The 24152-nt window shown below is 38.1% G+C and overlaps 2 protein-coding genes and 1 long non-coding RNA gene across 3 annotated transcripts in view; 2 read left to right on the top strand and 1 right to left on the bottom strand.

The window, feature by feature from the left end:
• Positions 1-24152, top strand: part of LOC114426624 (uncharacterized protein DDB_G0283697-like) — a 403048-nt gene that overhangs the window by 365396 nt on the left and 13500 nt on the right. The window lies entirely within an intron of this gene.
• LOC114426675 (uncharacterized) lies at positions 3385-10956 on the top strand. The gene is made up of 4 exons (XR_003669373.1): positions 3385-3443; positions 10267-10305; positions 10378-10611; positions 10810-10956. It is a non-coding gene; the product is annotated as an uncharacterized LOC114426675 (long non-coding RNA).
• Positions 6852-13489, bottom strand: LOC114426667 (interferon-induced protein 44-like). Its single transcript, XM_028394211.1, has 4 exons — positions 13070-13489; positions 12504-12604; positions 11977-12406; positions 6852-6862 (listed from the first exon to the last, which is right to left on the bottom strand). Exons 1-3 carry the CDS (start codon positions 13134-13136, stop codon positions 12236-12238), a joined length of 339 nt encoding a protein of 112 aa, XP_028250012.1. The 5' UTR covers positions 13137-13489; the 3' UTR covers positions 6852-6862; positions 11977-12235.

The raw sequence follows: 24152 nt of genomic DNA, 5'->3' as shown, positions 1-24152 counted from the left end.
GATATATACTACTTTATTGATCCCTGAGGGGAATTCAAAGGTCAAACTTATGTTTTATTGGTGGAATTTGAACAATATGTTTGGAGAAATGCTTGATAATTAACTGGTTGGAAATCATGTAGAAACTAAAACTATTTTTAAGCTTTGTGTTGTAAAAGTCTATGTTAACATGCAATTCTATGGAGATTTCAGCCCCAAGTGGCCACGTGAGGAACTGCAGCTTTTGGCGCTCTCTCATTGCACTTGTTAACAGAATAACAGAACATTGGTGCTCTCTGCTCCATAAGTCTAAGATGGCGTCAGATTTTCCAGGTGATTGAGATGACCAAAGTTTAAAATATATGTGGTCATTTAAATTTAGTTCATGTAAAAACTGAAGATTCAGGTGAAGAGCTGGCTGCAGATGGAAGAGGTTTGGCCCTTACAAAGTACTTTTGTTCAAAATGAATGAAAAACTGAGCATTGAAACACTTCTTTTTATTCTCTGTGCACCTTCATTCATGTGAATGCATTTAGAAGCAGATCTCAGTTTTTGTGTTATTCCTCAAGATGTATAGAAACCAAGTCAGACACACAAACACTGAAAAAACAACACAGGTGGAGAGATGACACAGAAGCAGGAATTACATGACAATGGATTGAATTATATTACACTGTAGCCAATCAAGTTCATCCGCTCACATCCAATCAACAAAAGAAGTGTCAGGGATGTTCAGTAAAAAGGTGGACCCAGCTGCAAACAAAATCAAATGACAAATGTTCGACAAAAACTGAGCTTTAATGCCTCTTCACAAAATCCAGAAACACAAAAAGAAGTTAAAAACAGGTAAGTAAATCCAGGGGAGTCTCGGAAAAACACACAGGAGCACACTAGAAAATAGGAATCCACAAGAAGCACACAACGTAACACAAACAAACAGGACAATCCAGCAAAAACAAAGGCGAGCACAAGGCCTAAATAGACAAGGGCAACAAGACACAATCAGAGGTCGGGAGGCGGAGTATATGAGTGTGGTGGACAGCTTCGTGGAGTGGTGCGGACAAAACCACCTGCAGCTGAATGTCACAAAGACAAAAGAGCTGGTGGTGGACTTCAGGAAGCACCAGACACTCCCAAACCCGGTCAGCATCAAAGGTACCAACGTGGACATTGTGGACAGCTACAAATACCTGGGTGTCCACATTGACCACAAACTGGATTGGTCCACAAATGCAGAGGCAATATACAGGAAGGGACAGAGTCGCCTGTATCTCCTAAGGAGACTCAGGTCCTTTAACGTCTACCAGACCATGCTGCAGATGTTTTACCACTCGGTGGTCTCCAGCATCATCTTCTACGCTGTAGTGTGCTGGGGCAGCAGGATGAAGACGGCCGACACCAACAGACTCAACAAGCTCATTAGGAAGGCTGACTCGGTCCTGGGAGTGGAGCTGGAGTCTGTGGTGGAGGTGACGGAGAGGAGGATACTGAGGAAACTCCTCAGTATTCGTAACAACACGTCTCACCCCCTGCACGACACACTGCTGTCCTACAGGAGCACATTCAGCGGTAGACTGAGACTACCGAGGAGCAGCACAGAACGCCACAGGAGGTCCTTCCTGCCAGTGGCCATCAGACTGTATAACTCCTCCCCTTTCTGTAGGGAGAAGCGCTAGATAATCATGTCCGGCATCACTGCCCATACTGCGTACTGTACTCTGATTTGGATTATAGTGACACTTATACACTTATACTCTGTACTTAACTGCATTTAAATTGTAACTTGATACCTCTGACACAAGAATTTCCTTCGGGATTAATAAAGTTTTATCTTATCTTATCTTTTCTTATCTTATCTTAAATTCCATACAATCATTGGATTTTAAGGTCTGCACCACAAAAAAACTTGTAAAATCTGTTTATATTGTTGCTGGTATCTTTACTCTGCCTCTCCTCAGAGTTTGTGACAGCTGGAACAGACTCCAGCTCCTCTGTGACTCTGCACAGGACAAGCAGGTTTAGAAAAAGATGGAGGATGACCGACTGCAGACATCTGCACAGAGGCTCATGTTCATCCTCTGATCACAAACACTACGTTATTTAGAACTTTTGCTCTCACAGAGGCAGAAAGTACAAATGTGTCTCAAACTGTAGCTGAATAATAAATCAGACATTTGACTCTTCAGCTGCACAGAGACGATATTTGTGATGAATAATACAAGATGTTCAGATAATGTGATGCAGTAAATAACAGGATAACCTGTTTCTGGTTTCTTTGGAGGTAAACTCTTCACCACAACAGCGAGCAAATCCAAAACAGTACTGTGGAGACTTTGTCTTTTCTTCTCCAACTTTTCAGCACCTGCAAAGCAAACATACATTTACTGAACACTGTCACATGAACACAAACTGTGTCAGATGTTACAAGAGGAAAGATAAATAGAAAACAACAAACAAATGTAAATAGTTGAACATAAATGGAACACAGTCTTTGATTTCAGAGCTCTTCAGTTCTTCCAGGATCTTCTGCCATTGGTCTTCATTCACATCCATCTGCATTTGAAACAGAAGACATGTGAACACAGAGACTAGAAGACAGCACAGTCAGTAAAGTATTTATTTGGTAATTATACTTTACTGAAGGAGAGCGTTAGAGAGAGAACAACAATCAAAAATGAATACAGGGAAACAGAACTTGGTGACAATGTGTTTGCTGACACAGCCTATAGGACTGTGTTCTTTCTTCTTTCAGTTTAAAGACACAGGGTTGTCTTCCATAAAGTTGCCTTTACTGAAGACAACAATCGTGCAGGAACTCTAAATCTTTTTCTCTATATCTGTGTAAAACTATCTTCTTCTACTTTGATGGCAGCCTGACTGTGAGAAACTTGTTGTTTGGACTAACCACAGCATGAAACTCGTCTGTAAATTGTTTTGCAATATGTACAGATCAGTGTCTGAGTACCAGACTCTGCAGCCTGTGAAGAGGAACTCCTTCACCTGGACAAGATTACAAGATTAGATTGTTACAGTCACAACAAGGGAAACGTACCCTGTTTTTTGTCAAATAGAATCATTTTAAAACACAATGTTGCTGCCATAAAGTCTGTCTTTTAATGAGTCTGGACTATCTATAGACAAGTTGGCTGTTGTTTGTATCTCTTTGCTCCCCCTGCCAGATTAATCCTGCCAAAAAATCTTTCAGTAAAACTCATCTTGTTTTCAGACTATTACAGGCCATTCCTTTTTTCTGGTATTAAGGTTTTGTCTCACACCTGAAACACAGACAGAGGTTTTGTACCAGTTAAAGGAAGGGAGGGACAAAGTCCCTCCTTTATCGCGCAAAATCGATAACCAAACAATTTCTAAGTCACGCGATGAAAGTGAAACTGTGAATAGAAAAGACATGAGATCATATAAGAGACACAGTCACATAAAGCGAGCGCAGCTGATCAGTTCGTCGGTGAGTGTCACCTCAAAGCTTTATTAAACTTTACCTGATCGAAACAGACTTAAATAAAATCATTCTAATTCCTCGTCAATTTAGAATTTTATTGTTTTTATTGTAAATTTGTAATTTTTTGCATTACCAGCCTGATGCTGATGTGACATGAACGTTGTTAACGTCTTACTTTAATTCCAATACTATTCCAATAATAAATAATATTATGCAAACACCCACGCAGTCACGTCCGGTTAGAAACAATCATGTAATGCAATCTATTGTTTCTATGTGTGAGAGTAACAAACATGTCTGTACAAAACTGCCAGAATGTTTGTGAAGATTTATTTATATATATATATATATATATATATATATATATATATATATATATATATATATATATATATATATATATATATCCACCCTTTACACCCTTTACTGAACATCCCTGACACTTCTTTTGTTGATTGGATGTGAGTGGATGAACTTGATTGGCTACAGTGTAATATAATGCAATCCGTTGTCATGTAATTCCTGCTTCTGTGTTATCTCTCCACCTGTGTTGTTTTTTCAGTGTTTGTATGTCTGACTTGGTTTCTATACATCTTGAGGAATAACACAAAAACTGAGATCTGCTTCTAAATGCATTCACATGAATAAAGGTGCACAGAGAATAAAAAGAAGTGTTTCAATGCTCAGTTTTTCATTCATTTTGTACAAAAGTACTTAGTAAGGGCCAGACCTCTTCCATCTGCAGCCAGCTCTTCACCTGAATCTTCAGTTTTTACATGAACTAAATTTAAATGACCACATATATTTTAAACTTTGGTCATCTCAATCACCTGGAAAATCTGACGCCATCTTAGACTTATGGAGCAGAGAGCACCAATGTTCTGTTATTCTGTTAACAAGTGTTGACAATGAGGAAGTGCCAAAAGCTGCAGTTCCTCACGTGGCCACTTGGGGCTGAAATCTCCATAGAATTGCATGTTAACATCAACTTTTACAACACAAAGCTCAAAAATAGTTTTAGTTTCTACATGATTTCCAACCAGTTAATTATCAAGCATTTCTCCAAACATATTGTTCAAATTCCACCAATAAAACATAAGTTTGACCTTTGAATTCCCCTCAGGGATCAATAAAGTAGTATATATCTATCTATCTTGATGTTCTTATCTCAGGCTGTTCTCTGCACTGTTTTGATCCTCCCACCGTGAGTTGATACTTTCTCTTTCCCCTGCAGTGAGACTGCACCGACATCTTAAGAGCAAAGGTTCATTTTTCTTCAAGTCATGTTGTTACATGAAAGTTGGATGCATGTGTGAAAGCTTGTGTAACTTATACAGCAGAGAACAAACATACTCCATTTAGTTTCAGCTCTGTTAGAGTTTCCACCCAGGTGGAAGGTGACAACAACAGTTTAAGTCTTAATTAACATTCCTAGTGTAAGAGGTGTAGGAGTGTAGGAGGAAGCCCTGCTTACATGAACAAAGACTTTGTCCTTTAACTGGTACAAAACCTCTGTCTGTGTTTCTGGTGTGAGACAAAACCTCAATACCAGAAAAAAAGGAATGGCCTGTAACAGTCTGAAAACAAGATGAGTTTTACTGAAAGATTTTTTGGCAGGATTAATCTGGCAGGGGGAGCAAAGAGATACAAACAACAGCCAACATGTCTATAGATAGTCCAGACTCATTAAAGGACAGACTTTATGGCAGCAACATTGTGTTTTAAAATGTTTCTATTTGACAAAAAACAGGGTACGTTTCCCTTGTTGTGACTGTAACAATCTAATCTTGTAATCTTGTCCAGGTGAAGGAGTTCCTCTTCACAGGCTGCAGAGTCTGGTACTCAGACACTGATCTGTGCACATTGCAAAACAATTTACAGACGAGTTTCATGCTGTAGTTAGTCCAAACAACAAGTTTCTCACAGGCTGCCATTAAAGAAGAAGTTACCTTTAGACAGACATAAAGAAAAAGATTTAGAGTTCTTGCACGATTGTTGTCTTCAGTAAGGGCAACTTTATGAAAGACAACCCTGTGTCTTTAAACTGAAAGAAGAAAGAACACAGTCCTATAGGCTGTGTCAGCAAACACATTGTGACCAAGTTCTGTTTCCCTGTATTCATTTTTGAGGGTTGTTCTTGTCACGACCTGGTGTTTATTTATGGTTTTGGTTTTCCTTGTTTTGGGTTTTTAGGTTGATCTGTGTTTAGTTATTGTTATTTTCCTGTAGTCCTGGTGTTTTGTTTCCTTGGGTTTGTGTTTAGTTGCCTTGTCTTGTGCTTCCTGTTTTACTTTGATAGTCCTGTCCTCCCTGTGTATTGTCTTGAGTTTTGCTTCCTGTGTTTTCCCTCCTTGTTGATTACCTGCCCTGCCCTCATGTGTGTCACCTGTGTCTCGTTGTCTTCCCTGGTCTTGTGTATTTAGTCTGTGTCTTCCCCTTTGTCCTTGCTAGTTCGTCTCGTCTGTGTGGGCTTTGTTTTGTTCCCGGTCTCGTCCTTGCCATGCCATGCTATGCTTTGCCCAAGGTAGTCTCTTTGTTCATGTTATGTTTTTGAACCCTCGCTAAGTATCCTAGTTTTTGCTTTTCTAGTTTTGCCACGTGTAGTGTGATTTTCAGTTAGTTATTTTGTACTTTACCTTTTTGACCACGACAAGTGATTTTTAGTTTTGTATTGGTTTTGCCCTCCTGGCCTTTAAATAAAAGACCTTTTGGATTTTAACCGCTCTGCGTCCTGCAACTGTGTCCTCACCTCATCCACAAACACTGACAGTTCTCTCTAACGCTCTCATTCAGTAAAGTATAATTACCAAATAAATACTTTACTGACTGTCCTGTCTTCTAGTCTCTGTGTTCACATGTCTTCTGTTTCAAATGCAGATGGATGTGAATGAAGACAAATGGCAGAAGATCCTGGAAGAACTGAAGAGGTCTGAAATAAAAGACTGTGTTCCATGTATGTTCAACTATTTACATTTCTTTGTTGTTTTCTATTTATCTTTCCTCTTGTAAGATCTGACACAGTTTGTGTTCATGTGACAGTGTTCAGTAAATGTATGTTTGCTTTGCAGGTGCTGAAGAGTTGTTGAAGATAAGACAAAATCTCCACAGTACTGTTTTGGATTTGCTCGCTGTTGTGGTGAAGAGTTTACCTCCAAAGAAACCAGAAACAGGTTATCCTGTTATTTACTGCATCACATTTATCTGAACATCTTGTATTATTCATCACAAATATCGTCTCTGTGCAGCTGAAGAGTCAAATGTCTGATTTATTATTCAGCTACAGTTTGAGACAAATTTGTACTTTCTGCCTCTGTGAGAGCAAAAGGTTCTAAATAACATAGTGTTTGTGATCAGAGGATGAACATGAGCCTCTGTGCAGATGTCTGCAGCCGGTCATCCTCCATCTTTTTCTAAACCTGCTTGTCCTGTGCAGAGTCACAGAGGAGCTGGAGTCTGTTCCAGCTGTCACAAGCTCTGAAGGGAGGCAGAGTAAAGATCCAGCAACAATAAAAACAACAGATTTTACAAGTTTGTTTGTGGTGCAGACCTTAAAATCCAATGATTGTATGAAATTTGGTCTTTTAAGTAGTTTAAAGTTCAGATTTCAGTTGATAGTCTACATTAAGTCTATATTAAACTAATTATTGTATTATTATTATATATTGATACCAGCCTGTAGTGAAATTAAGCTGACAAGCTGTGTGTTATGTTTCCTGTGGTTTTGTCTTGTCCCCTGTATTATTTTGATATAGTCTCATCTACCCTTGTGTTTCCCACATGTTTTACTTCCCCTGTGTTTCTGCCCTGATTGTGTCTTGTTGCCCTTGTCTATTTAAGCCTATCCTAACCTAGCCTCTATTGTGCTCCTTTGTTTGTTCTGGATTGTCCTGTTTGTTCGTGTTACCTTGTGTGCTTCTTGTGGATTCCTATTTTCTAGTGTGCTCCTGTGTGTTTTTCCGAGACTCCCCTGGATTTACTTACCTGTTTTTAACTTCTTTTTGTGTTTCTGGATTTTGTGAAGAGGCATTAAAGCTCAGTTTTTGTTGAACATTTGTCATTTGATTTTGTTTGCAGCTGGGTCCACCTTTTTACTGAACATCCCTGACACTTCTTTTGTTGATTGGATGTGAGCGGATGAACTTGATTGTCTACAGTGTAATATAATGCAATCGGTTGCCATGTAATTCCTGCTTCTGTGTCATCTCTCCACCTGTGTTGTTTTTTCAGTGTTTGTATGTCTGACTTGGTTTCTATACATCTTGAGGAATAACACAAAAACTGAGATCTGCTTCTAAATGCATTCACATGAATGAAGGTGCACAGAGAATAAAAAGAAGTGTTTCAATGCTCAGTTTTTCATTCATTTTGTACAAAAGTACTTAGTAAGGGACAGACCTCTTCCATCTGCAGCCAGCTCTTCACCTGAATCTTCAGTTTTTACATGAACTAAATTTAAATGACCACATATATTTTAAACTTTGGTCATCTCAATCACCTGGAAAATCTGACGCCATCTTAGACTTATGGAGCAGAGAGCACCAATGTTCTGTTATTCTGTTAACAAGTGTTGACAATGAGGAAGTGCCAAAAGCTGCAGTTCCTCACGTGGCCACTTGGGGCTGAAATCTCCATAGAATTGCATGTTAACATGAACTTTTACAACACAAAGCTCAAAAATAGTTTTAGTTTCTACATGATTTCCAACCAGTTAATTATCAAGCATTTCTCCAAACATATTGTTCAAATTCCACCAATAAAACATAAGCTTGACCTTTGAATTCCCCTCAGGGATCAATAAAGTAGTATATATCTATCTATCTTGATGTTCTTATCTCAGGCTGTTCTCTGCACTGTTTTGATCCTCCCACCGTGAGTTGATACTTTCTCTTTCCTCTGCAGTGAGACTGCACCGACATCTTAAGAGCAAAGGTTCATTTTTCTCCAAAGTCACGTCATTACATGAAAGTTGGATGCATGTGTGAAAGCTTGTGTAACTTATACAGCAGAGAACAAACATCCTCCATTTAGTTTCAGCTCTGTTAGAGTTTCCACCCAGGTGGAAGGTGACAACAACAGTTTAAGTCTTAATTAACATTCCTGAACGTGGTGATTTATTGATCCCAATAACAGAAATGAACCACTGATCCTGTCTCACAGCAATCACCAAATCCCAAATCCCCTGTGGGGATCAATAAAGTAAAGTCCTAATCTTAATTAAATACAACAAAATGCTGCACACACGAATAAGTCAAACGCTGCACTTACAGTACCTGTGTTTTGGGTTTTAATGGTAAGACCTTTATATGTTTTATTATTTGATTTTTTATTGGTTTTATTGCATTGTTTCAAAAAAATACTGTAATGAAATTTCAATTGTCGCCTCACACTTACAAGAAACATTGTTAAATATTACAGGATCATTGTTTGTCTTGATGCCAGTGATGACCGTTTGTATAACTGTGTTTTCCTTTGACTCCTTGATTTCCCCAGTTTATTTAGTTTCTAGTGTTTTTAGAATGTGTGCCTGTGTTTTACTTCTTCTTCATCTTGATTGGTTCAACCTGTGTCTTGTTAACCCTTGTGACTTTTCTTGTGTTTCAGTATGAAACTCATAAATTCCAGATAACAAGAGAAGGCCAGACAACACATTACCCTGTTTTCTTCAATGACATAATGGGTATGGAGGAGAACAGTGGCATTTCTCTTACAGACATCAGACTGGCCATGAGGGGACATGTCAAGGAGGGTTACACGGTACATCTGTCATTTTATTTAATCAGACAGACTTACAACACAGGACTCCATCATTCATCTAAATACAACCAGTAGTCCTTCCTCATGGAGCACAAGAGTGAGCAGCTGCTGTCCTAGGCCACACTTTATGTTAAAATGCATTTTTCACTGTTTTCCAGTTCAACCCAGATAATCCACTGTCAGACGGTAATCGTTACTACAACCCAGCACCCTCTGAAGATGACAAACTTCATGTTCTGGTTTGTGTTTTTTCTGCCAACATGCCAACAATTACACCGTCCATTCTGCATATGATGAGCAGGGTCAGACAGACAGCCAGTGACCTGGGTAAGAGCTCTTGTCATGATGTTGTCACATTTATTTTTCTGAATGTCTTCACAATTCCAGCCTGCACTCACCAGACAAACTACAGCAGTGTTTTTTTTCTTAAACTGATCAAACAGAAAACAAAAGTTGGTTCAAGATAAGAGAAAAGACTTTAGACAAAAACTCCCCAATTGTCAATATACCATTACAGTGATATAAATAACTCCTAATATGTAAACTTTTTTGATTCTATATTTGTGTTGGTAGTTTATCATTTTATATATAAATAGCTTCTCTTTTTTTTGCTTTCGCTTTTGCAGTTTCCCCATTGTGGGACTAATAAAGGTATTCTTAATATATATATATATATATATATATACATATATATATATATATATATATATATATATATATATATATATATATATATATATATATATATATATATATATATATATATATATAATTACATACATATATATATATATATATATATATATATATATATATATATATATATATATATATATATATATATATATTATATTTCTGCATATATATCGTCTATCAAAAATAATAGAATTAGCCTTATCTCAATAAGTCCTCAACTCTATGCAAATAAGATGGATCACCCAACCACATTGCATTGTGTGGACATGAACCATTACATTTCTTTAAAAGACAAACTGTGATGTGAGGTTTATACAGAGGTCTGTGCAGAAGACAACAAATGTTTGTGTTAATGAATCTGAACTGTGTCTCCCATTAGAAGAAACAGCATCCACTCCTGTAGAGTTAAACTGAAGAGGTGAGTCTGCTGCTAATGTGCAGTGAATCTTTGATCTTTGATGAACACTAACTATTCTTAATCATTTCACAGTGACCGACCTGTTGGGGCCATTGTCAGTTGTGATGTGTCTGCAAATAGTTAAGATTCACCCTGTTGTTACGGGTGAGACACTCGGTGCTCATAAGACCATACTGGATAAATTAAAGGGAATATGTACATGGGTGCAGACATCATCCCTGGCGGACTGTGACGTCATCGTCGTCTTCTGTCCAATCATATCCCGTGCTGGCTCTGATGTGGAAGCAGTCAAGAGACATCCCACAGGTAATGGAGAGAGACTCATATAGATACATTTGCATTTGTTTTAGACATTTCAAAGTCATTCCTCAGATATTTAATGTTAAATGAAGTGATGAATGTGGGGATGAGCTGAGAGAGTAATCTGGAGTTTAAATGGGCTTATGTTTGCAGCTGTATGTTCCTCTTTGAGAATATTATACAATTGTCTCTCTGGCCTTTCAGTGTCATCCAACAATAAACCAGCCATTGTGGTGCTGATGCATCACACCATAGATGAGGAGTATGTACTCAGAGGAAGGAAATGGTTTGAAGATCCAAGATTTGTGTTGGAGGCTCCTGTTCTCATCCATGAGACTCAGAGAGGATTACTGCAATGTGCACTAAATAATCATTCTGTCAGAGAAATACGAGAAAAGTTACACAGACACAGCAAATATGCTTGGACTATATACATTTTAGTGTCTTCTGTTGTTGTTGTGGTTGGGATGGTGGTTGTGTTTCTGTAGTGTTATCCACCCAGGAATTGAAATCTCTTGGTCGTTTGGTACTCGGCCATTCCTTGATAAGGTGTCAATGGTTGTGTTTAATGTGTGGATATGTTAAAGTGCATTCTGCTGCAGAGTTTTACTCTGAACACAGAACACATACGTTGCTGACTGCTGCACCATACATGTGATTTTCTGCAGCATAATGTAATGGAATTAAATGTCTGTTAAGAATCCCATTTAATCAGGTCATATTAAATCAAGAGCTTAAAACAACACAACTGGCTAAAGCTATGATTCTAGATTCCTGTCTAGTCTGGACAATGTGTAGTGTAATTCATTGTCATGTACTGTTTGCCTGTATCATCTCTGTGTTTTTTTCCAGACTTGTGTCTGATTTAGTTTGTATACTTCTCAGGGGACAACAAAAAAACACTACCAAGAATAGGCCAGCTTCTAAATGAGCATTATCAGTGGGTCGTTAATAATAACAGATCCTGAGATCAGTGTAACATCAGTCAACATCAGTGTAGCACTTCAAAGGTGTGATCAGGTGGAAGTGTTTGATATTTTATTGTTCAATATTATATATCTTCCTATTATACTGTTAATATCTAGGCTACATGACCCTACATGTTGCTACAACTTTTACAGCATAAAGCTGAAAGTCTGGTTGTCACATTGATGCACAATTTTTGGGTCAAGTGGTAGGACCCAAACCCATTGTTTTCATAGCTCTGTGGCAACTCACAGGACAGAAAGAAGACTCAAACATGCATTTATTCTTCTGTATCACAGTATAGCCATCTCTAAAGTTCATCACAGAAAAAAACAATCACACTGACAAAAAAACTCTTTATGCATGGAACCGACACAGCCTTTCAACCCAACTGATAACACAGACACACCTGACTGAGATAATTTCAGCTCCACCCGTAAAGATAAACAAATGGCCGATTGCATTAAAATTCAAAACATATTTCAACTCTAACTTGATGATTTGTATCTTATCTTATTTAAGCATGTGACGTGCATGAACAACATAAAGAGAAAGAAATAACATACAGATCTCACCTACAGACACAAGCTGATTTTCAAATACAGAGCTTTCCCTCATCCACACTTCCTGCATTTATTTCTTGTGTGCAAGTTATACAGTTTGTTTATACATTTGTTTTTTTCTTAACAAAGTCGTCTCCAAAGTTGATCATGTTTTTCAGAGCACTCAGGATCAGAGTGTCCACGTCATCGTTCAGGTTGATCTCATGGCTGTAGTTCTTCACTGGATAGATGCAGTTCATTGGGATTCCTACATCTGAGCTGAATGTTTTTATCTGAATGTAAACAAAATGATGCTTAGAGCTCTGAATCTGAAATATTTTTTTATAATCAAATGAAATAATTTAGTTTCTGTGAATGTCAGTAACTGACCTTCTTCTGCAGGTGTCTGCTCTTGTACACATTCTTCAGGTCTTTTTCTGTTTCAGGACAGGCTGTATCAATGTTGGTAATCATCGCCACTTGAGGAATCCCTGCAGACACACAGACATAAATAATGATGGCTTTTGAAATTTTTGATAGATTGGATATATTACCTGAAGAATGACTAATGGCTAATTGAACAATCAAATATATTAAGATTAAGATTAAGAATACCTTTATTAGTCCCACAATGGGGAAACTGCATTTTTGCAACAGCAGATACAGAAAGCAAACGATAAGAGAAGCTATTTATATATAAAATGATAAACTACCAACACAAATATAGAATCAAAAAAAGTTTACATATTAGGAGTTATTTATATCACTGTAATGGTATATTGACAATTGGGGAGTTTTTGTCTAAAGTCTTTTCTCTTATCTTGAACCAACTTTTGTTTTCTGTTTGATCAGTTTAAGAAAAAAAACACTGCTGTAGTTTGTCTGGTGAGTGCAGGCTGGAATTGTGAAGACATTCAGAAAAATAAATGTGACAACATCATGACAAGAGCTCTTACCCAGGTCACTGGCTGTCTCTCTGACCCTGCTCATCATATGCAGAATGCACGGTGTAATTGTTGGCATGTTGGCAGAAAAAACACAAACCAGAACATGAAGTTTGTCATCTTCAGAGGGTGCTGGGTTGTAGTAACGATTACCGTCTGACAGTGGATTATCTGGGTTGAACTGGAAAACAGTGAAAAATGCATTTTAACATAAAGTGTGGCCTAGGACAGCAGCTGCTCACTCTTGTGCTCCATGAGGAAGGACTACTGGTTGTATTTAGATGAATGATGGAGTCCTGTGTTGTAAGTCTGTCTGATTAAATAAAATGACAGATGTACCGTGTAACCCTCCTTGACATGTCCCCTCATGGCCAGTCTGATGTCTGTAAGAGAAATGCCACTGTTCTCCTCCATACCCATTATGTCATTGAAGAAAACAGGGTAATGTGTTGTCTGGCCTTCTCTTGTTATCTGGAATTTATGAGTTTCATACTGAAACACAAGAAAAGTCACAAGGGTTAACAAGACACAGGTTGAACCAATCAAGATGAAGAAGAAGTAAAACACAGGCACACATTCTAAAAACACTAGAAACTAAATAAACTGGGGAAATCAAGGAGTCAAAGGAAAACACAGTTATACAAACGGTCATCACTGGCATCAAGACAAACAATGATCCTGTAATATTTAACAATGTTTGTGAGGCGACAATTGAAATTTCATTACAGTATTTTTTTGAAACAATGCAATAAAACCAATAAAAAATCAAATAATAAAACATATAAAGGTCTTACCATTAAAACCCAAAACACAGGTACTGTAAGTGCAGCGTTTGACTTATTCGTGTGTGCAGCATTTTGTTGTATTTAATTAAGATTAGGACTTTACTTTATTGATCCCCACAGGGGATTTGGGATTTGGTGATTGCTGTGAGACAGGATCAGTGGTTCATTTCTGTTATTGGGATCAATAAATCACCACGTTCAGGAATGTTAATTAAGACTTAAACTGTTGTTGTCACCTTCCACCTGGGTGGAAACTCTAACAGAGCTGAAACTAAATGGAGGATGTTTGTTCTCTGCTGTATAAGTTACACAAGCTTTCACACATGCATCCAACTTTCATGTAATGACGTGACTTTGGAGAAAAATGAACCTTTGCTCTTAAGATGTCGGTGCAGTCTCACTGCAGGGGAAAGAGAAAGTATCAACTCACGGTGGGAGGATCAAAACAGTGCAGAGAACAGCCTGAGATAAGAACATCAAGATAGATAGATATATACTACTTTATTGATCCCTGAGGGGAATTCAAAGGTCAAGCTTATGTTTTATTGGTGGAATTTGAACAATATGTTTGGAGAAATGCTTGATAATTAACTGGTTGGAAATCATGTAGAAACTAAAACTATTTTTGAGCTTTGTGTTGTAAAAGTTCATGTTAACATGCAATTCTATGGAGATTTCAGCCCCAAGTGGCCACGTGAGGAACTGCAGCTTTTGGCACTTCCTCATTGTCAACACTTGTTAACAGAATAACAGAACATTGGTGCTCTCTGCTCCATAAGTCTAAGATGGCGTCAGATTTTCCAGGTGATTGAGATGACCAAAGTTTAAAATATATGTGGTCATTTAAATTTAGTTCATGTAAAAACTGAAGATTCAGGTGAAGAGCTGGCTGCAGATGGAAGAGGTCTGGCCCTTACTAAGTACTTTTGTACAAAATGAATGAAAAACTGAGCATTGAAACACTTCTTTTTATTCTCTGTGCACCTTCATTCATGTGAATGCATTTAGAAGCAGATCTCAGTTTTTGTGTTATTCCTCAAGATGTATAGAAACCAAGTCAGACATACAAACTGAAAAAAACAACACAGGTGGAGAGATGACACAGAAGCAGGAATTACATGACAACGGATTGCATTATATTACACTGTAGCCAATCAAGTTCATCCGCTCACATCCAATCAACAAAAGAAGTGTCAGGGATGTTCAGTAAAGGGTGGACCCAGTTGCAAACAAAATCAAATGACAAATGTTCAACAAAAACTGAGCTTTAATGCCTCTTCACAAAATCCAGAAACACAAAAAGAAGTTAAAAACAGGTAAGTAAATCCAGGGGAGTCTCGGAAAAACACACAGGAGCACACTAGAAAATAGGAATCCACAAGAAACGCACAAGGTAACACAAACAAACAGGACAATCCAGCACAAATCTAGGCGAGCACGAGGCCTAAATAGACAAGGGCAACAAGACACAATCAGGGCAGAAACACAGGGGAAGTAAAACGTGGGAAACACAAGGGAGATGAGACTATATCAAAATAATACAGGGGACAAGACAAAACCACAGGAAACATAACACACAGCTTGTCAGCTTAATTTCACTACAGGCTGGTATCAATATAATAATAATACAATAATTAGTTTAATATAGTTCATTAGTTTACTTATCTTCAATTAGACATTCATTATTTCTTTAACTTTACAACCACAAGTTGGTGTATAATGTTAAATGTAGGTTTTCACCTCACTCCTGTTTGTGTGGCTTGATTGTGTTGTGTCCCTCTGCTGCCAGTTTAATTACATAATATTTCCTATTCTTAGCTTTTGTTTTTCACTTTGTTAACAAATTATCTGATGTGTGTTCACTGTTAAGTGAAGTCTGACCTCTGCTGTTGTGTAGACCTGTACACCAAATATATGCAGAGATTAAATATATTGTTTCCTCTTCAAACACAATGTGGGGCAGGTCACATGTATGTATGCTCAGAGTGAAGCCATCACTATGAGTTTAGCTATTAACACTCATGGTGCACACACTGGATGTATCCATATTCTCACATGACCACGAAACAGCAGATCAAACTACTAAGTGATTTCAATCTGTGGCTTCAAGGCTGGAAGATGTTCGAGTTTTACTGTGTCTGAATAACTCTTGTTGTATTTTACTGACAGCCTGGTCATTTTGTGCACATTGAAGTAATCCTCTCTGAGTCTCATGGAAGAGAACATGAACCTCCAACACAAACCTTCGATCATCAAACCATTTCCTTTCTCCTGGTGGAAACTCCTCATCTCTGATGTGATGCATCAGCACCACAATGACTGGTTTATTGTTGGAAGACACTGAAAGACAAACAGAAATATCAGAATATTATTCCATTAAATCCATATGATTAGAGGTTCAGGATGTCCCCACATTCAGAACTTTATTTAACATTAAATATCTGAGGGATTTTTGAAATGACAAAAACACACATATCTCAGTGACCCTCTGTACATTACCTTCTGCATGTTTCTTGACTGCCTGCACATCTGAGCCAATACGGGATATGATTGGACAGAAGACAATGATGATGTCACATTCCTGCACACTTTCTGTCCTCTCCACCCGAATTTTTTTGGTCCATTGTCTTTTCTCCACCTTTTCTACTATGGTCTTATAAGCACCAGAAGTCTCACCAGTAACGACACAGTAGAACGTCACTTTGGGAATCCATGATGCCAAAAATGAAAAACAATCATTTCATTAATGTTGACACATTAGTTGTCACTAAACTAGTTGTTGTCAACTCTAATTACAGCTGACACAAAGAAACAGATTCATTAACACATGTACATTAATGAACAGAGCTAAAATTTATACTTCTGTGTGACACAAGTTTCATCTGAGCAGCTGAACATGAGCCTCTACCTGAAAATCATCATAGCAACCAGAACACTGAACCACTGAAGAGAGGCTGAATGAAGAGGACAGCCTGACTCAGTTTGTCTTTAGAAGAGATAAACCTTTAATGCTCCACACTGTCCATGGTTTACATACTAATCATTCATTAGATCAATGTGAGCAGCAGAGTACTATTTAAAGGGGCATTGAGATAGCTGCTCCTCATTTTGATAAAGATAAGAACTCAGCTGTTTATTTAAAAGATGCAACTGAACACCTCTTGAAACAGAACAAAAATAAATTAAATGAATGAAGCTAGATTTAGGGTCTGCATGACTTTTTCACCTAACGATTTTAAGAACATTGTGCTGAACAACATGTAATCTGAGAATCTTTCAAATGATGGAGATGTGTGTGAGGTTTGAACTCATGGACATGTACCATCATTAGAAAAGATGAGAACATGTCAGTGGTGCTGGAAGACTTAACTGAAATTCAAACTTTGGACCAAATTTCATACAATCATTGGACCTTACAGTCTGCACCACAAACAAACTTCAACAAACAAACAAACAAAATCTGGTGTTTATATTGTTGCTGGTATCTTTACTCTGCCTCTCCTCAGAGCTTGTGACAGCTGGAACAGACTCCAGCTCCTCTGTGATTCTGCACAGAACAAGCAGGTTTAGAAAAAGATGGAGGATGACCGACTGCAGACATCTGTACAGAGGCTCATGTTCATCCTCTGATCACAAACACTATATTATTTAAAACCTTGTGTTCTCACAGAGGCAGAAAGTACAAATGTGTCTCAAACTGTAGCTGAATAAAAAATCAGACATTTGACCCTTCAGCTGCACAGAGACGACATTTGTGATGAATAATACAAGATGTTCAGATAAATGTGAGGCAGTAAATAACTCCTTATATTGATAACCTGCTCTTGGTTTCTTTGAAGGTAAACTGGTCACCACATCAGTGAGCAAATCCAAAACATCACTGTGGAGACTTAGAAATTTCTTCTTCAACTCTTCAGCACCTGCAAAGCAAACATACATTTACTGAACACTGTCACATGAACACAAACTGTGTCAGATCTTACAAGAGGAAAGATAAATAGAAAACAACAAACAAATGTAAATTGTTGAACATACGTGATGGTGATGTCTCCATATTTTCTGCAGCCTGTGCAGACACAATACAAAGTTTGATTATGTGTTAGAGAACAGATTAAATCAAGTCTTCTTACAGTATGAGCTGTGATGTCTCCCTGAGCTTTAATGATGCAGCAGATGAACAAGTCCTGTGTTCACATGTTATCAGAGGTCAGTCTGTATCTGCAGTTTGATTCATACAGCATCAGAGATCAGACTTCACTCAGGACTCATCATTCAGAACTACAGACTCACACAATCAAGAAGACGTAAAGCTAAAGAAGTTTTTCCTTGTTCTCATGGACTTGTTATCTCTTCATACTATAACAATGTGTGCATAATCAAAGTAGTAGTGGTGGAATTTGTGCTGGTTGGTCAGCAGTAAAAACAGTGCACTTACAGGTGGATCACTCTTTGGATCCATGTCATCAGGTTTATCCTCCTCTTCTGGACGGTCAGGTTGTGATGTCTCTGTATTGTCTGCAGCCTGGTTGTCTTGATCTGTGGAAACAAGTGTTACGTGTTGCCAATTTTCTGGGTGCTGCACAGATTTGTGTTGCTATGTGGTGCTACAAGACTGTGTGCAAACCATAGATCATGTTCATGAAGGTTCCTCACACTGAGGCCTTTACTGATAGAATTCTAGGAACATTCTCAGAATGAGCACACAGAGAGTTTTCTTAGATAACAGTTATTCATGAAGCATCTTTGGCCTAAAAGAGCTCCTAAGGTGGAAGACTGGTGGAAGATACAGTAGCTCAATACATCAAAAGATATTTGTTTAAATTCTGTCAAATTTATGCCAAGATTAGATATTTATTCATCCACCTGTCCATCCAGTCATTTAATCGTGGCTGTCATTTAAACAAATATTTTCAACATCAAGAGTCGATCAAAAGCCTTAGCTTCAAGAAACAGTACGACCACACCAAGGAGAAATGTGGTAGTATGAATAAATTAATAATTTTTATTTTTGGTTTTATACAATGCAGTACAATTACGCAATTTACCTCAAAACCAAAAAGGGAATAGGCTGAAGCATCTAGCTTATTTTTGCCTATCCTTAAATTCCCCAAAATGTCAGCCAAACAAAGACATTTCCATATTGTCATTAATTAACTTATATTTTAAATATTTTCTAGACTATAACAAAAAACTGCTTGTTTTGAAATTATCACCAAGCTCATTCCACAGTTTTATGCCTAAAACAGAAATACATCTACGCTTGACATTAGTTCTTACTTTACATCTCTCAAAAATAAATAAACTTCTCAAATCATAATGCCCATCTCTGAATTTAAATAACTCTTGTAGGCTAGAAGGAAGATTTTTGTTCATGAAATGGTATTTGGTATCAATTTTCAAGTATTGGATTCCATGAAAAGCTTATGTTCACAGTATGAGGCTTTGTTTATGATTCTTATTGCTCTTTTTGGAAGCTTCACTACTGGATCAGGAATTGTTTTACCAATATTTCCCCAAATTTCGGCACAATATGACATATGATGAGTACAATATGAACAGACATTTTTTATTTAATTCGTTCTTAATTCTATAGATTATGCCTATAGCTTTAGATTTTACTTACTTTTGATATATTCTATATGTGGTTTCCAATAACTAACTGTACTCACCATCCATTCACCATCTCGTAAAAATAATGTTAAACACAGTGCACACACTTGTTCCAACCCATATAACTTTGACTGAAACATGTTATACATGTGTGCTGACTTGCACATGCAATAGCCTACACACACTCTCACACATACATAGGCTATGTAATCATTAACTGTAATAATGTGATCAAGACACATTAACAATAAATCGTTGTCTCTCATCATCAAATTTTTTTCTAACTAACTTTCAGAAACTACGTCACGCACGCCCCGCCCATATAAAATTGTAAAGTTTATTTTAAAGCCAGCAAACTCCTTGATCAATATATACATTCATTATTGAAATGATATTAGCCTTCTCTTAAGACGTTTGTCTGTTTCTATGGTTTGTGCCGCATCAGCTGTTCTGCCGCAATAAGAAAACATCAAATGACGTTTACTAACCACAAGTTCTACAAATTAACATGTAACAATGAACTTTAAATTACTTCAAATTAGTGAACTTACTCACGACTCTGCGTCCCTTGTCTTTGTCAGCTGCAAAGGAAACAATAAGCTGTCTGATCCTCTGTCTATCCTCCTTATATGGTGAACGTCTCACAGCAGCGGGGGGAGAGTGAAAGAGAAACTTTGCATTGGTCTTATATTGCGCTTTTCTACTCAAAGCGCTAACATTGAGATGCATTATTCTTTCACACCACATTCACACAGTGGCAGTGGTAAGCTACCAGTGCTCCCCAGGGGAAGACATGGCTGCCAAGGTGCGCCTCCGACCACCGATTCATTCATACGCATTCATACACCAGTGAGTGCACTGGAGGCAATGCGGGTAAAGTGCCTTGTCCAAGGACACACAACAATGAGCTAGGGTCGAACCGCCGACCTTCCGGTTATTGGACAACCCTGCTCTACCACTGAGCCACTGCTGATGTCTTTGTAGTCGCGACCATATACAAGAGGAAGCGAAGCAAGACAGTGGACTCCTCTTCATCTTTGCGTAAGGTTGCTTCTGTTTAGTTCAGGGGTCGGCAACCTGCGGCTCCGGAGCCGCATGAGGCTCTTTCATCCCTCTGTTGTGGCTCCCAGGCAGCGAGCTCATTTTTGGAAAAAAAATAATAATAATGATGTGAATAAATAATGGCAGTTTAATTTAAATGTATTTTATTTTATTCATTTAGTTTTTTCATAGTAATAGTTGTTTCTTTGGAGATTGAGATGCTCTCGTGACATTAAAATAAAACTTTTAATAATTTGTCAAAATATGCGTCACGGTCACGTCCTGTACGCAGCACCTGTGACACCGGACAAACTGGTGTTCGACAGCCTACATGGAATGACATTCCTGACACTTATATGAACATGGAAAAGTAGCCTATGGATCCCCATACTTGTGCGAGCTGGTGTTTTCCATCATGAACTACATGAAAAAGTAAACATCGCTCCAGCCTCACAGATCAGAGCTCAATCCTTCGTGAAAATCAAGTCTTACAGCCCTGAAATGGATACGATACACTGTGCAGTGAGTTTCAAGAGCAGAACTTACATTAACGAGGTGAAAGAAATAATTACACAAGCTGTTATTCTGAAAATACATATTTTTATATCGGACCCTGAACTACGTGTTTCATAATTCAGGTTGACTGTAGCCTACGGCATGGAGGAAAATAATGACGGCACACTGAAATCAAAATAACATATAAACTGGCATTTTTTGTTCAGATAAATATTATATCTATCTATATTAGGCCTATATATAGATTAATATTACCTTCAATTTAGTGGTCAGATAGGTGTAGATTAGTAGTTAGGGGCTTGTGGCTCCGCGTGTGCTTTATTCAGTGGGAAACCGGCCCAAATGGCTCTTTTAATGCTGAAGGTTGCCAACCCCTGGTTTAGTTTATAGCCTATATAGTATTGTGGCTCGAAAAATATAATTATTGATAAATGATTATGCGACCGCAAACAGTCATATCCCATCACATGTAACCTTTTGTTTGGTGCACACGAAACTGTGTGAGACTTGTACGAATCCGCCATGCCATAGTAGGAGAGACATTTTGTCTTGTTTTGTGAAGAGTTTGTTTATAAATATGTCTGCATAAAAATCGCAACAGTGGAAAAATAAAACAGAAATATTTCACTTTGTCATTTATTCATTCAGAAAAATGATCCAATATGTGTGTGGTAAAAAGAAACCTGAAGGATTATCACTTTATTTAAAGCCAAATCTTTCAAGGCTTTGTCAGTGGAAATAACATGGGAAAGATATTGTATACATGTTTTTTCAATATTAAACTGCACAAGTCATCCAGTTTTAACATGCTCAATGCAAGTGAGACATCCAGCTCAAAGCTCCTCAAACTGCAACATATCCCACCCAACCGTCAGAGTCTGGGCCCATTCTGTGCAGGTCTGATGTTGTGAGTTTGCAAAAGAAATGGTGGTTTATACAGAGGTCTGTGCAGAAGACAACAAATGTTTGTGTCATGCATGTGTTAATAAACTGAACTGTTTCTCTCATTAGAAGAAACAGCATCCACTCCTGTAGAGTTAAACTGAAGAGGTGAGTCATCTGATACTGTGCAGTGAATCTTTGAGCGTTAATATGAATATGAACACTAATGGTAACTATTCTCAACCATTTCACAGCGATCGACTTCTTGTGGTCATTGTCAGCTGTAATGTGTCTGCAAATAGTTAAGATTCACCCTGTTGTTACGGGTGACACGCTCTGTGCTCATAAGACCACTGGATAATTTAAAGGGAGGATGTAGCTTTGCAGTGTGTGTTAAGTATAATAGGGTTATTCTTTGTTTAGGTTTTTTACTCAGTATGTGGGTTCCAGGGCATATAAAGGAGGCAATTAAACCGGATAATCAATAATCAATATTGATATATGATAATAGCAGTAGTAGCATAGTGGTAGCAACTCAAAAGACATATTTAACCCTTGTGTGGTACCCGTTTCAAATTTTTACAAGAATAAAAATGTTAGAAGTATACATTTGTTCTACCTGAAACTCCATGGGCTTAGCTTATTTTCTGTGATAAACATGTACAAAAAAAAAATAATTGAGCACACTTGCTACTATACCCCACACATTTACATCCTTCATATGGTATTCGGGTCACTTTGACCCACATAGATAGATGTACACACACATTAAGCACATCTAAGCACAGAGAAGCTCTCTGATCTCATTTTCCCGCTCTCTTGACACTGTGCAATATTTTGTAACATTCTGTACATCAAAGACACTATTTGTATTACACATGCTCATTAAGGGGAGGGGACAAACGATATAAATAGCTCTACTTCACAGTAGAGAATCTTCCACTCTCAATATGACCAAAAGATTCAGCTGTCAGAGGGCTTTAGAGCTCATATTTGAAGAGAGCCAGTCACACAGCAATGTGATAGAGGAAAATGTCTCAGAATATGAAGACAATTTAGAAATAAATTCTGATTCTGAGAGTGAATTTGAAGATGACCAGGAACAATCCAGATGAAGCATTACAAGGAGCTGCTGAAGCAGCCCAAGAGCCAGCCACTGGAAGAGGCCCACAGACATCTTTGTCAAAAAATGGAAAGGCTGTATGGTCTTCATCCCCAGTGGGAGAACCCCCTCGCTCAGCTGCTAACATAATGTGGATTGTACCAGGGCCCACAAGATTTGCAGTGACGCATGTTCAGGATGTAAAGTCATCCTTTGAGCTGCTGATTCCTCACTCAATTCAGAAAATTGTTCTGGATATGATGTGTTTTTGGTGAGCAGTGGAAAGAGGTGGATTTCATGCATCTGCATGCCTACTTTGGCATCTGTCATCTGAAAGTCTGTGGGATGCTGAGACAGGGAGAGCGATTTTTAGAGCCACAATGTCTCTGAAGAGCTTCCATGTATTTTCAAGAATCATCAGATTTGACAACCAGGAATGAAGACCTGTAAGACAGCGTGGGGACAAGTTGGCAGCAATCCGCACTGTGTGGGACCTGTAGGTGGACCAGCTTCCCCGCTTTTACAACCCTGGGCTCAATGTAACCGGGGATGAACACCTTGTGGGATTTACAGGCCCTTTCAGGCAATATATGAGCTCAAAACCAGCAAGGTATGGCATCAAAATCTGGGCTGCCTGTGATGCTGTTTCATCTTATGCATGGAACATGCAAATTTATACAGGGAAGCCAGAAGGAGGAGTTGCTGAAAGAAACCAGGGAACATGAGTGGTGTTAGCTTCTCAAAAGAAAGCTGACAATGGTTGGTACCTCAGGTAGAACCTACCTGAGGTTCTAACTGTGAAGAAAAGGCCTGTGCATTCCTCTAACTTCCTGTTCACAGTCAACACTGCTCTGGTGTCTTACATACCAAGAAAGTTCAGAGTTATGTATGATTTGACAGTGACAGTGGATATTAAAATTACAAAAACAAATTTCCATTTTTAATTGTGTTCTAGTAGGGGTGATTGCAATAATTTAACATATATGTTGTCTCTGTTGTTTGAAATTGAGATAAAAGTCATATATGTTAATGGCTTATGAAGTTAAATTTTGATTTGTAATTGCTTTTAACACCCCAAATATGTCCCGGGTCAATTTGACCCGAGGGATACCAAAGGGTCCCAAATGTGACGAAAACACAAGGGTTAAAGACTGGCAAA

This window comes from Parambassis ranga, chromosome 21 (assembly GCF_900634625.1).
Source record: "Parambassis ranga chromosome 21, fParRan2.1, whole genome shotgun sequence".
Classification (NCBI taxonomy): Eukaryota; Metazoa; Chordata; class Actinopteri; family Ambassidae; genus Parambassis; species Parambassis ranga.
Note: the sequence above shows the minus strand (reverse complement) of the source record. Positions and strands in the feature narration are given on the sequence as shown.

What these genes read in the sequence shown, in the direction of transcription:
- LOC114426667 (XM_028394211.1), bottom strand. Translation starts at nt 13,136, where the DNA reads ATGCCAACAATTACACCGTGCATTCTGCATATGATGAGCAGGGTCAGA. An exon ending in AGAGACAGCCAGTGACCTGG is followed by an intron (nt 12,605 to 13,069) that starts GTAAGAGCTCTT and finishes GTGTGTCTGCAG; the next exon opens with GGATTCCTCAAGTGGCGATG. An exon ending in GCAGACACCTGCAGAAGAAG is followed by an intron (nt 12,407 to 12,503) that starts GTCAGTTACTGA and finishes GTTTACATTCAG; the next exon opens with ATAAAAACATTCAGCTCAGA.